Here is a 12917-nt window from a genome sequence, read left to right on the forward strand (position 1 = left end):
AGGCCCTGTGTGAAGGGGTGGTAAAATTCTAGAGGAGAATCTCCTGCCACATGGCCCAGTTGAGACACAGAGGGGTTTCATAGAGAGACACAGGAAATTCTTCCAACTCACAGAATTGGGGAACCGAGTGACATTTATGTTCTGGAGAAGGTATAAAAGATTGGTGAAGAATCCAGCTACGAACTGGTCCGCTTGGTACAATTCTGTGATACTCAGAAGAGACAATATAGCCATATTACCATAATACTATTTACATAATAGCCTCAGCTATGGGACTTGCATCTTGCAAATGGTTGTATAAAATGTATTAATAAGGATAAAGCTATTTGTAATACGTTGAGATGCTATGTACTGATGTTAATGTGATAGAATGTATTTCTGTTCAAAGCTTAAATCAGTCATCGGCACGCCCCCAGGGACACAGACAGGACCAGGCGTCATGTGACAAGCCTGTTCTATGTTCACGTATAAAACCCCACCCTGATTTACTTTCTTCAGACCAGCTTACCTCAGAAGAGAGAGCCAAGGTTTGACCATCCAATTCCTCTACTAAAAGTTAACTATACCACATGGTTAAACTTTTAGACTATCGAGACCGACAGAATAATAACAAGTCTTTGATATTAATTAATAGTCTGCAGCTAGAAATTATATCATTGAACGCGAAGACCGACGAAACATCCATTCTATAACGACATTAATGAATGTCGCTTTGAAAGATCCATTCCAACCGAGAGAGAGAGAACAGGACAAAACTCTCCAACAGAACAGAACTCTCCAACAAGGATCCCGACGACACACTGAGCGTAAATATATATTGATTGCAATTGTTCCCGAATGAGTGAGCGTTCATGTGCAAAGGATTAGGATATCAATTGTTAATATTAATGAAATCTGTGTGCCTTCTCAGCTGCCCTTTATGACCCTTTGTTTAACAAGACACCAGCCATGCCTGTTTAGCCCACTAGGGCACATTACTCTACCAATTCTTTGTGACGATAATTACTGTTTGTATGCTTTCTGTGAATTACTTAGTTTAGTAAATAAATGATTTTAAGACAATTGATGTATGGATGACTTTAGTAAAGGCTGGATTCGTGCAGATACAACAATTACAACTGTCACGGTTGTCGTCGGTAATGGAGGACCAAAACGCAGCAGGTATGTGTAAGCTCATCTTGACGTTTATTAACTTCCAAAATGAACACCAAAATAACAAAACGACCGATTAACAGACAGTCTGGCAAGGCACAAGGCTAAACACAGAACAATCTCCCACAATTAAACAGACAAACACACCCAACTAATATAGGACTTCCAATCAAAGGCAACACCACACAGCTGCCTTCAATTGGAAGTCCACCCCAATTAACCAAACATAGACATACAACTAACTAGATCAACATAGAAATACATGAAACTCAAACAGTGCCCAAAAACCCCGGAATACTAAATCAAATGCCCTTACAACAAAAACACCACCCTGAACCACATAAAACAAATACCCTCTGCCACGTCCTGACCAAACTACAATACCAATTAACCCTTATAACATAATGTCCTAGGAGTGTAATCTGATGAAGATCATCATAGGTTAGTGCTGCATTTAGCTGGGGTTTTGGTTTTTGTGACATATATTTTAGCTTGAAAAATGGCTGTGTGATTATTTCTGGCTGGGAACTCTCCTAACATAATCTAATGTTTTGCATTCGCTGTAAAGCCTTTTTGAAATCAGACAATGTGGTTAGATTAACGAGAGTCTTGTCTTTAAAATGGTGTAAAATAGTCATATGTTTGAGAAATTGAAGTTATAGCATTTTTAAGGTTTTTTTGTATTTCGCGCCACTCGATTCCACTGGCTGTTGACTTGGTGGGACAATTTCGTCCCACATACCAAAAAGAGAGGTTAATAACTTTTCATGTTCAAAATTGTGCACTCTCCTCAAACAATAGCATGGTATTATTTCACTGTAATAGCTACTGTAAATTGGACAGTGAAGTTAGCTTAAATTCTTGTTAATCTTTCTGCCAATATCAGATATGTCTATGTCCTTGGAAATGTTCCTGTTACTTACAACCTCATGCTAATCGCATTAGTCTACGTTAGCTCAACCGTCCCGTGGAAGGAACACTGATCCTGAAATTAACCACACACAGGCCCTACTAACTGTTATTTAGCTTCTCAATGATCACGCAAGTACTGCACGAGTAGGCTACCTAGTGGCTCCACCTCTGGGCAGCCAAACGTTCTAGGCAGCCCGAGCATGTGTAGCTGGACCGGTGACCAGAGTCTGACTGGGCAAGTTTGTTCTGCGTCGCCCGGCACCCTATTTGCGATGATAATCTTCGTAGTTATGGTGCCATATCGTAGTGAGAGTTGCTGAAAAAAGAACTAGACAATTTTTTCAATGATAATGAGACAATAATCACGATTTTGACTGCCTGTTTATGTCTTGCTTGTGTTTTATATGCTTTCCTAAATATACAGACAACAAAGTATTCTATGTACAACATGATAGCTGCATTTAGCCTAAACACACCTTCTTAAAAAACAGAGCATGAAATCGAGCCAAAGCTACCTAGGCAGAGTGGGGAGCTACAGCTTCATTTAAAAAAATCCTGTACAGAAGAAGAAATCTCTATCAATAGCCACAGACCACAGCCACTCCGTGAAAAACAAATAAATCACTTAACATTTTTAGGGCCTTCCTCTGACATCGCTTGGTATAGGATGGCAAGGAGCTCGGCCTCAGTGATGTACAGGGCTGCACACACTGTCGTCTGCAGCACCTTGCGGTCGGATGCCAAGCAGTTGCCATACCAAGTGGTGATGCAGCCAGTCAAGATGCTCTCAATGGTGCAGCAGTAGAACCTTTTGAAGATCTGAGTAATTTTTCCAAAAATTGTTTACAGACAGATTAATTCACTGTATCACAATTCCAGTGGGTCAGAAGTTTACATACACTAAGGTGACTGTGCATTTAAACAGCTTAGAAAATTCCAGAAAATGATGTCATGGCTTTAGAAGCTTCTGATAGGCTAATTGACATAATTTGAGTCAATTGGAGGTGTACCTGTGGATGTATATCTGTCTCCAAGAGATTAACGTACTTAGGTGCGAAAAGTGAAAATCAATCCCAGAACAACAGCAAAGGACCTTGTGAAGATGCTGGAGGAAACCGGTACAAAAGTATCTATATCCACAGTAAAACGAGTCCTATATCGACATAACCTGAAAGGCTGCTCAGGAAGGAAGAAGCCACTGCTCCAAAACCGCCATAAAAAAAGCCAGACTAAGGATGGCAACTGCACATGGGGACAATGATTGCACTTTTTGGAGAAATGTCCTCTGGTCTGATGAAACAAAAATAGAACTGTTTGGCCATAATGACCATCGTTATGTTTGGAGGAAAAAGGGGGAGGCTTGCAAGCCGAAGAACACCATCCCAACCTTGAAGCACAGGGGTGGCAGCATCATGTTGTGGGAGTGCTTTGCTGCAGGAGGGACTGGTGCACTTCACAAAATAGATGGCATCATGAGGGGGGGAAATTATGTTGATATCCTCATATTGGTAGGGGGCAGTATTTTCACGTTCGGATGAAATACATGCCCATATTAAACTGCCTCCTACTCAAACTCAGAAGCTAGGATATGCATATTATTAGTAGATTTGGATAGTAAGCACTCTGAAGTTTCTAAAACTGTTTGAATTATGTCTGTGAGTTTAACAGAACTCATATGGCAGGCAAAAACCTGACGAAAAATCCTACCAGGAAGTGGAAATCTGATGGATGGACTCTTTTCAAGTCATTTCCTATCAAACACTCAGTGACTCAGTAATCATTGTGCACTTCCTAAGGCTTCCACTAGATGTCAACAGTCTTTAGAAAGTTGTTTGAGGCGTCTATGATGAACAGAGACCGAACAAGAAGGCTGGGAAGTTGGTGACCCAGGGAAGGACATCAGTTCATTGGCGCGCATTCACGCGAGAGGTAGCTCTGTTCCAAAACGTTTTTCAAGACACTGGTTTCGTCCGGTTGGAATATTACTGAGTTTTCACGTTCTAAAGGCCCTAAAGATTGATGTTTTACAACGTTTGACATGTTTGAACGAACGTAAATATAACTTTTTTTGACTTTCCGTCGTGAAATTTTCGGCGCGCTTCCTACATTTGGAGTAGCTGAACTGAACGCGTGAACAACAAGGAGCTATTTTGACATAAATTATGGAGTTTATCGAACAAAACAACATTTGTTGTGGACCTGGGATTCCTGGAAGTGCCTTCTGATGAAGATCATCAAAGGTAAGTGAATATTTCTAATGCTGTTTAATATTTTAGATGACTCCAAAATGGCGGCTATCTGTATTGCGAAGTGTATTTTTCTGAGCGCAGTACTCAGATTATTGCAAAGTGTGCTTTCCCAGTAAAGTTATTTTGAAATCTTTCACGGCGTTAGCATAAAGGACATGTTCATCTATAATTCTTTGAATGACAGTTTAATATTTTATCAACGTTTATGACGAGTATTTTTGTAAATTGTACCGCTTATTCACCGGCAGTATTTGAGGGAAAATATTTTCTGAACGTCACGCGCCAATGTAAAATGCTGTTTTTAGATATAAATATGAACTTTATCGAACATAAAATGCATGTATTGTGTAACATGATGTCCTAGGAGTGTCATCTGATGAAGATCGTCAAAGGTTAGTGCTTCATTTAGCTGTGTTTTGGTTATTTGTGATGCATCTAGTTGCTTGGAAAATGGCTGTGTGGTTATTTATGTCTATGTACTCTCCTAACATAATCTAATGTTTTGCTTTCGCTGTAAAGCCTTATTGAAATCGGACAATGTGGTTCGATTCAGGAGAAGTGTATCTATAAAATGGTGTAAAATAGTCCTATGTTTGAGAAATTGAAATTATTAGATTTGTGGTTTTGAATCTGGCACTCGGATTTTTCACTGGCTATTGTCAAACTCAGTCCCGGTGACGGGATCGGGTTGTCGTAAGAAGTTTTTTAAATTGAAGCAACATCTCAAGACATCAGTCAGGAAGTTAAAGCTTGGTCACAAGTGGGTATTCCAAATGGACAATGACCCCAAGCATACTTCCAAAGTTGTGGCAAAATGACTTAAGGACAACAAAGTCAAGGTATTGGAGTGGCCATCACAAAGCCCTGACCTCAATCCTATAGAAAATCTGTGGGCAGAACTGAAAAAGCATGTGCGAGCAAGGAGGCCTACAAACCTGACTCAGTTACACCAGCTCTGTCAGGAGGAATGGGCCAAAATGCAGTCAATTTATTGTGAGAAGCTTGTGGAAGGCTACCCGAAACATTTGACCCAAGTTAAACAATTTAAAGGCAATGCTACCAAATACTAATTGAGTGTATGTAAACTTCTGACTCACTGGGAACGTGATGAAAGAAATAAAAGCTGATATAAATCATTTTCTGGTCACAACGTCCACAGAAGTTGGCGCCTCTCCCCGGTTGGGCGGTGCTCGGTGGTCGTCGTCGCCGGCCTACTAGCTGCCACCGATCTAGGTTTCTGTGTCTTTTGGTTATGTCTGTTTAGGTCTGCACCTGTTTTGTGTTAGTCAATTAGTGGGGTATTTAATTTGTCTGTTTCGTTTGGGGATTTGTGTGGGATTGTTTGTGTGTCATGCCTTTTGGGCACGTAGGGGTATATTGCATTTTCCTATTTACACTGCGTGTTTTAGGCTTAGGGTTGCCGGGCTGCGTCCCGTCCTTTAGTCATTTTTGGAGCTGTTCTCTACTATTCTCTCTCTCTCTACTATTATTCTGACATTTCACATTCTTAAAATAAAGTGGTGATCCTAACTAACCAAAGACAGGGAATTTTTACTAGGATTAAATGTCAGGAATTGTGAAAAACTGAGTTTAACTGTATTTGGCTAAGGTGTATGTAAACATCAGACTTCAACTCTACCTAGAAGTGTACACTATTCTTATGTTTTTTTAATGTATCTTAAATGTAAAAGTAATATAGTCAACTATACAACTTCTACACGTTATATCATCCAATAATATATAATGAAAAACACTCAACATGAGGAATTAACGCAATTATGTTTATTTAAAATATTTATTTTGAAATATAGATTAGGTGGTCTTCCTTTTATAGCAGGAAGTAAAGGGGCTGGACAAGGCTTTGCCTATAGCTGAAAACATCCTGGAAATGAGCGAACGCTTCCTTGGTTTCTTCTTGGTGGAGCATACACTCTCTGTTTGGCAGGAGTCTTGATCATTGACAATTGCTGGGGGGAAAACTGACCCTAGTTAGTCTGAAGAATTAGTATTGCATTATTATTATTTAAATTGTAATATTCTACATAATTTACAAATGTAGGGCGGCAGGTAGCAGTCATGTGATATCCATAGATAAGGGCCTAATGAACGTATTTCAATTGACTGATTTCCTTATATGAACTGTAACTCAGTAAAATCTTTTAAATTGTTGCATGTTGCGTTTATATTTTTGTTCAGTACACATTTGAGTGTATTGACTTACCTGTTTCACTGACGGCAGGGGTCTGGTTCTGGGAAGGTGTTGGAGTGCAGTGGTTCTTCTTGTTGACCTTCTTTGTACACTGGGTAACAAACAGTCATTTGTACAGTAGGAGAAATTCCACACAAAAGGTATCAGTGTTTACCATCATACTGTACGTATTTAATAAAAATAATCTTTATAATTTGTATTTTGATGACATATGTACCTTTAGGTTGAGTCCACAGAGAGCGCTGAATCTTCCTCTCTTCTTTTCCTTTTTACCAGTTGTTGGAAGACTAAAATTACCTACCTCGTCATTGCCAAGTGCATTGTGTGATGGCAACTGGGTCATGGAGGGAGGTGAAGAGTTAGCCTCATTGCATTTAGTTAGTAGTTCCCTAGTTAATGATTTGACCAGGGCATCGTCAAATGCATAATCCGTTGACTTCATTGCAACCTGGAGCATCTTCTCTGACCCGAATTCTTGAAGAAGCCCCTTGTAGACAGCCTTGAAAATCTTTTTGATTTTCAGATTCTGGGGGTAGGCTTGAGTTGGTTCAAGGCCTGAGGTGCCACAGAACTCAGACAGAATCCTCTTTGTGAGAACTCTTGATGTTTCACCAATGTCAGAGGATTCCAGTAATGTGATAGGGGTAGGGATCATTGACAGCAATCTAACAATCAGTAAAAGTACCAAAGAGGTGTAGTCATTGCTAGTGGAGTCAAATGATGTATATGTATCAGAGTCCATGGCTGATGGAGTTGATGGATGCACAGAGACACTAGACATCTCCAGATCTTTGTTGTCCATCTTGGATTCCACCTCTCCTAAAACTTGAATATCCACAGTTCCACCGTTGTGTGTGCTGCTGCCAGACAGAGAGGGTCCAGGCAATGATTTGGCACTAGACTGACGGCTAGTGATCATAAGAGCCGGTCTGTCAGAGTCAAGTGTTCCAGCATCAGTTGGGGACAACCCATTGATTATGTTCATCAACTCTGATAATTCTTCTGATGAATTGGAGGCCACAGAACAGGTATCCATGACCTGATTGACCATTATATTGGTGAAAAGGCTCTTTGTGTCAGAGTAAACCTGTGAGGAACTAATGGAGATGGCAGAACAGCTCGGGATAAGCCGACTTGTGTCCTGCAGAGAACCATCAGAGATAATAGTTTGGCAGAAATCTGATCCTTGTGATGGTGGAGGAAGACAGGGGACAATCTGCTGTAGCAGACGTTTTATTGACTCCTTAGCAAAGGAGTACACAAGGTCAGATGGAAACTCCCTGGATTCTTCAGAAGCATTCAATCCTGTCTTCAGCTTCAAAAGAATAGAGTCAGACACGCTCTTGCCAGCTGGCACAAAAAGAGCCTGGGGGGTGTTGTGACTTTTTATGAGCTCATAAACTTTGTCAGTGAGCTCATGTGAGAAGTTCTGAAGACCATCCCTGGGGCTGAGTCTCGCAAGTCTTCTTGTAAAAGAAGTGACATCATCTGCAGTGGCTATGTGTTCTGTATCTTCTCTTGGAATGACCTCCATAACAGTGTCAACTATGGCAGAGATGGTTTGCCTTGTGTAATTTGTTGACCCTTGTGAATGAGTTGAGGAGTCACTCATATCAATGACCGAACTCCTAATGATAGGACAATAGCTTTCAACAGGCCACTCATTGGGGACTGGAGTTCCTGGAAGAGAATTTGTAAAATCACTCTGGGACCCTCTGGTCATGGCAGAGGTGATGGACAGGGAGGACTTTGAGGAGGATGGCCGATGTATCTCGTGTCCATCAGTTCTCACCATGTCAACATCCTCCAACATGGAGCCCACAATGGAACGAGTCAAGAGGCCTTTCTCTGAGGTGCTCATCCTCTCTGACATAGACACTCTCCTCTGGATTGTCATCAGAGTCTGACTAATTAAGGCTTTGGAATAATTTACCATGCTGGCCTGGCTGCCTTCATGTTCACTGTAAGTCATTTGTGTAGAAGTAGCTGTTCTGCATATGGATTCGACATGTTTGGGGGCCTCAACCACATTGTCAAGGAGGACCGGTTGTTGCTGGGCAAAAAAATCCTTGACCTTGGTGAACACATTGTTGAACAGGTTAAAAGTGCCTGGCCAAATTAGCTTTCCTTTCACATTGGCCCCATTGTGAACACTGACAGGAAGGGTTGAAGCTGACAGGGATCTCTCTAACTGGCCAGACACTGAAGCATCAGACATTTTAGTCATCTGGGTGAAGCTATTAAGGTCTTTAGTGATATTTATGACGATGTTGGATGCTGCAGAATTGGTGTGCAGAGAAGAGGTGAATAAAGATGGAGTTCCACTCTTCTGAAGGATTTTGACATCTCTATCGTCACCATCATTACTGGACTCTGCACAAATGTCTGCACTTCTACCATCAAGGCTGGCATTTACAATGCCAATCAACCCTGATTGAAGGATCCCACCAGCCATATGTGAGGCTTTAGTTTGAAACTCCTCAGTACATAGTTTGTCAAAGGCTGTGGATTTAAGACTTCTAGAGGATGCTTCCTCTTCATCATTGTTGACCTCACCATGCAAATTGTCCTGTGTATTGACAGCATAGTCATCAACAGATAAATATGATTTGGAGGCGGCAAGGACGTCAATCTGAGAAACAACGGCGTCCAAAAACTTGGACAGGTCTTCTGTATCTCCTTTTAGGCTAGAGAGGCATTCCTCCATTGATTCCTCAGAGTGATACACAGTGAGGATCTGACTAATGACCTCCTTGGTACAGGTTTGAAAGTCCGCTTGGATTTCAAGAGAATCACTATTACAAGTCACCTGAGAATCTAAACTTTCACTGGGAGCCTGTTTGAGAGTCTCATCATATATTGGTGTAACACCATCGATGACCTTTACAGAGTCTTGGCAGGGAGTGAGAAACCGCTTCAGCAATTGTCGAAATCTATGATATATAATACGAGCAGCAGAAAGGGTGCTCCCTTTTGAAATTCTGAGAATTTCAGGTTCATGTGTCTGCATGGACTGAACAATAGTATCCACATCTGTTACAAAAGTGTCCAGTAATGTAGATGCTTCAGAGTCTCCCAGTAAGCTGGTTGTAAAGGGGCTGACAGATCTCAGAGCTTCACTCACTACCTTTCTAGCCTTTGTCTGGAAAGACACACTGGAGAGTTTCTTCATATTTATAACTGGAAGACTCTGGGTAGATTCACTGTTGGTGGTGCTGTCCTGCAGACCAAGTGGAAAAGTGAGATCGGAGAGACATTGTTCACTGTCTAACAACTCAGATGGTGAAGCAGAACAAGAACTGGTGAAGTCATTCAAGTCAGACATGATGCCATCCACAAATAGAGTGGCCTCCAGAGACTCTTCAGAATCACACTCTCCAACAGAAGATGACAACTTCTCCATCACCTCAGTCTTATACAAGACTAGAACCTGGCTGGCAATCGCTTTTGTGGTGTCAAGGAGGACTTGGTCTTGCAAATACTTTTTGAGAGCCAAGAGAGGTTTTGGGGTCTCACTTTGTCCTTTTTGTTCATTCATGGATGAGGGGGTTATTAAAAGTGGTTTACAAGAAATGGAGTCCGATGTGTCAGCCTCACCATTACTGGAATGACCGATGTCCAGGTACAAAGTTGGAACCATTGTGAAAGAATCTTTTGTGCTCTCCACAAATGTACCTGAGAGATACCCTTTTTCTGGACAGGTAAAAAGCCTCTTCAGCGTATTTTTCGTGTTGTAGTAACAACCAACAGTGTAAGACCAGATCTTACTCTGATGGTTTTCAAGAAGGATCTGCTCACTCTGTGCAGGAGAGCAGGATGCCCTGATAGCCTGGGTAAGATTGTCCATGTCTGAAACAAAGGTACTTACCAACTCAGAGGCCTCATGGTCGATCATAAGGTCTCCGATCTCACCTATCCTAGGAATTGGACTAGATGATGTAGTGCCAGAACAACATGATGTACAACCCCTGAATCTTTTAACGATCTCCCGGATCGATTCGGTGGCCTTGGTCTGAAACTCCTCAGTGAGTAGTCTGTCCATACTTTGTGTTGACAGATGAAGACTAGATTTGGCACCTTTGATATTGAGGTTGCTCTCTCCTTGTTTTAGCATCTCCTCAGAACTTTTACAAGATTCAAGCATCTTCATATGGTCAGCAACAACACAAAGCAGTTCCCTCTTGTCGGGTTCATTTTCCTCCTTATTGCTGAAGTTCAAAACAGTGCCACTGAGGGCTGTCATGACCTGTCCTGTTAAATGTGTCATATCCACCTCAACACCATCCTCTCTGAAAACAACACTCTGCTCAACACTCTGCCCATTAATGAACATCTGAAGTATGTTGGAAACGCCAGACACCATCTCCTCAACCACCTTGGTGCTGGAGACACCACCACTGGCAAAAATGACAGCGGACATTCGCCCAGAGATGGGAGTTTGAATGGCCACAGAGATTATGGAATTGACCTTCTTTGACACTTCTCCAACAATAACCCGGGATAGACTTTGAGTGTCTACCTGGCCCTCTCTTTGGATACAGAGGACATTGTTCAGCGACTCTTTGAAGGAATCCTGGACACTAGTGAGGAGACTGTCCTCAGTGATCCCAAAAAAGTCACTGAGTGGCTCAGATGATATAGACTCACCATCTCCCTGAGTCTTTGGCAACACTGTCTGAGACCTTTGAGAATACAAAGCAAACAATACAGCATTCCATATTCGATAGTAGACACTGTAGTCACATTAATGCATAATTCAGTAATAGGTCATTAAGAGTAAACTGTTATACAGATAACAAAACATATTTTCACAATATGGGTTATGAATAGTTAGGTGAAACCGGTTTCTTTAGGAATGACTGAACATACCCATTACGAGAGGAGCTTGATTTGGCCGCGCAAGACCTTGAGGATTTTCTGCTGCCACTCTTGCAAACCTTCAGGTTTGTGCTAGAAGATGTCTCTAATTCTGTCAGAGACTTGCCGGATACTGGAGACACATGGCTGTATATCAGTACAAAACGGAAAATTGCAGGGATGATGACCTCCAAGATGGCCTCAGATACAAACCGCACAATCTCCAGGCACATCTCTGCAAGCAGTGCCCTCATCACCTGTAGGACCGAAAACAGTGTAAGTAGATTACTCATAGCCGGGCTCTGAAACCAAGCTCCTCGAAGAGATACCAACAGTCTCACATATGTTCATGAGAATCATGAAAGTGGCATACATTGGAAAGCATGAAAAGCAGTAGGCTACTAAAAAGCTCTTTGAATGTAACTGTTTGTGATAATGTGGATGATACTGTAGACAGATAAATGGCTTGTATCTAATTTTCTTGAAACATCTATTAATATATCTATGAATAATTTTCAAGGTTAAGGGACTTACAGGGTCCATCCTGCCAATGCTTAACTGCCTCCATTGCCTATAGGAGATAATTAGATGTTTTTAGCACCAAAAAGCACACCAACACACATACAATTTATAAAATCCTCCAGATGACATTGTATTCAAATACTACAATAGAAGTTTGGACATACTCCTCAGTAAGTTTTTCCAGAAACCGGATGATAATCGGGTTGAAAGCATCCGGATTGATTGGCGGGAGGTCAAGAGCCCTGGTCTGACAGGCCCTGGAGACACACTCACTTAGGATCTTTTCATTAGATTGTCCCTGGTGAAATGTCCCCTGAATTGCCATCCTAGAGAATTCCACAGATGTAGAGGGACCTGTGTCCAAAGCAGCATTCACCAAGGTAAAGAAGTCAGAAAACATGTAACCTTCTGAGGTTAGCCAACTTTGTGTACTTTGTGAAGTTAAGTACCCAAGAAAGGATAACATGTGCACTCTGCTATTAGTCCTCTGCTCACAAGATGCCCATACTAAATCACATTTACATGCAAAAGGATTACATTCAGTGAAATTAGAGTTTCATTTATGACCTGCATCTGTATCAGTGATCTGCTCCACTTTGTTTCTCTTGGTCCTCTTGGTCTAAAAAGACAATACAGTCAATGATATACACGTAGATACTGTATGAAGCCATTCCAATACAGCCCTTTGAGTAGAGCAAGGGTAAGATTGATTGTAGGGCTGTCCCCGACAAAAAAAAACTTTGTCGACCGAGAGTCATCCTGTTCTAATGTTAAAATGTATTTTTCCATATCAGTGTTTGAATACAATCACTTACATAGGCACTGAGCTTGTCTGATGCTTTAAGCACACTGTTTGATTAAATAATTAAGACACACAAATGACTCAAGAAAGAGCTCCATGGTGACACTGTATTAAAATAAATGACAGCGAGTGCCTGTGTGACAGGCGCACGTTGTCTCGCTCTCCTCCCTACTGCAGTGAAAAGGCAAAGCATAACAGCAAGTGTTTATTCTGC

At 41.4% G+C, this 12917-nt stretch overlaps 2 protein-coding genes across 2 annotated transcripts in view; both read right to left on the reverse strand.

Annotated features, from left to right (window-relative positions):
• LOC115156133 (uncharacterized) overlaps positions 1–12917 on the reverse strand; it is an 80008-nt gene that overhangs the window by 62280 nt on the left and 4811 nt on the right. The gene's annotated exons all lie outside the window — the stretch shown is intronic.
• LOC115156137 (uncharacterized) lies at positions 6086–7677 on the reverse strand. The gene is made up of 3 exons (XM_029703453.1): positions 6740–7677; positions 6535–6613; positions 6086–6280 (listed from the first exon to the last, which is right to left on the reverse strand). The coding sequence occupies exons 1-3, from the start codon at positions 7571–7573 to the stop codon at positions 6126–6128; spliced, it is 1068 nt and encodes a 355-aa protein (XP_029559313.1). The 5' UTR covers positions 7574–7677; the 3' UTR covers positions 6086–6125.

The sequence above is a fragment of the Salmo trutta genome, chromosome 20, assembly GCF_901001165.1.
Source record: "Salmo trutta chromosome 20, fSalTru1.1, whole genome shotgun sequence".
NCBI lineage: Eukaryota > Metazoa > Chordata > Actinopteri > Salmoniformes > Salmonidae > Salmo > Salmo trutta.

Excerpts from the sequence above, each read along its gene's own strand:
- LOC115156137 (XM_029703453.1), bottom strand. The coding sequence starts at position 7,573 with ATGGTCAATCAGGTCATGGATACCTGTTCTGTGGCCTCCAATTCATCA. Across the intron at positions 6,614-6,739 it reads TCTGTGGACTCAACCTAAAG|TGTACAAAGAAGGTCAACAA; the intron begins GTACATATGTCA and ends TTTGTTACCCAG. Across the intron at positions 6,281-6,534 it reads CCCTGCCGTCAGTGAAACAG|CAATTGTCAATGATCAAGAC; the intron begins GTAAGTCAATAC and ends TTTTCCCCCCAG.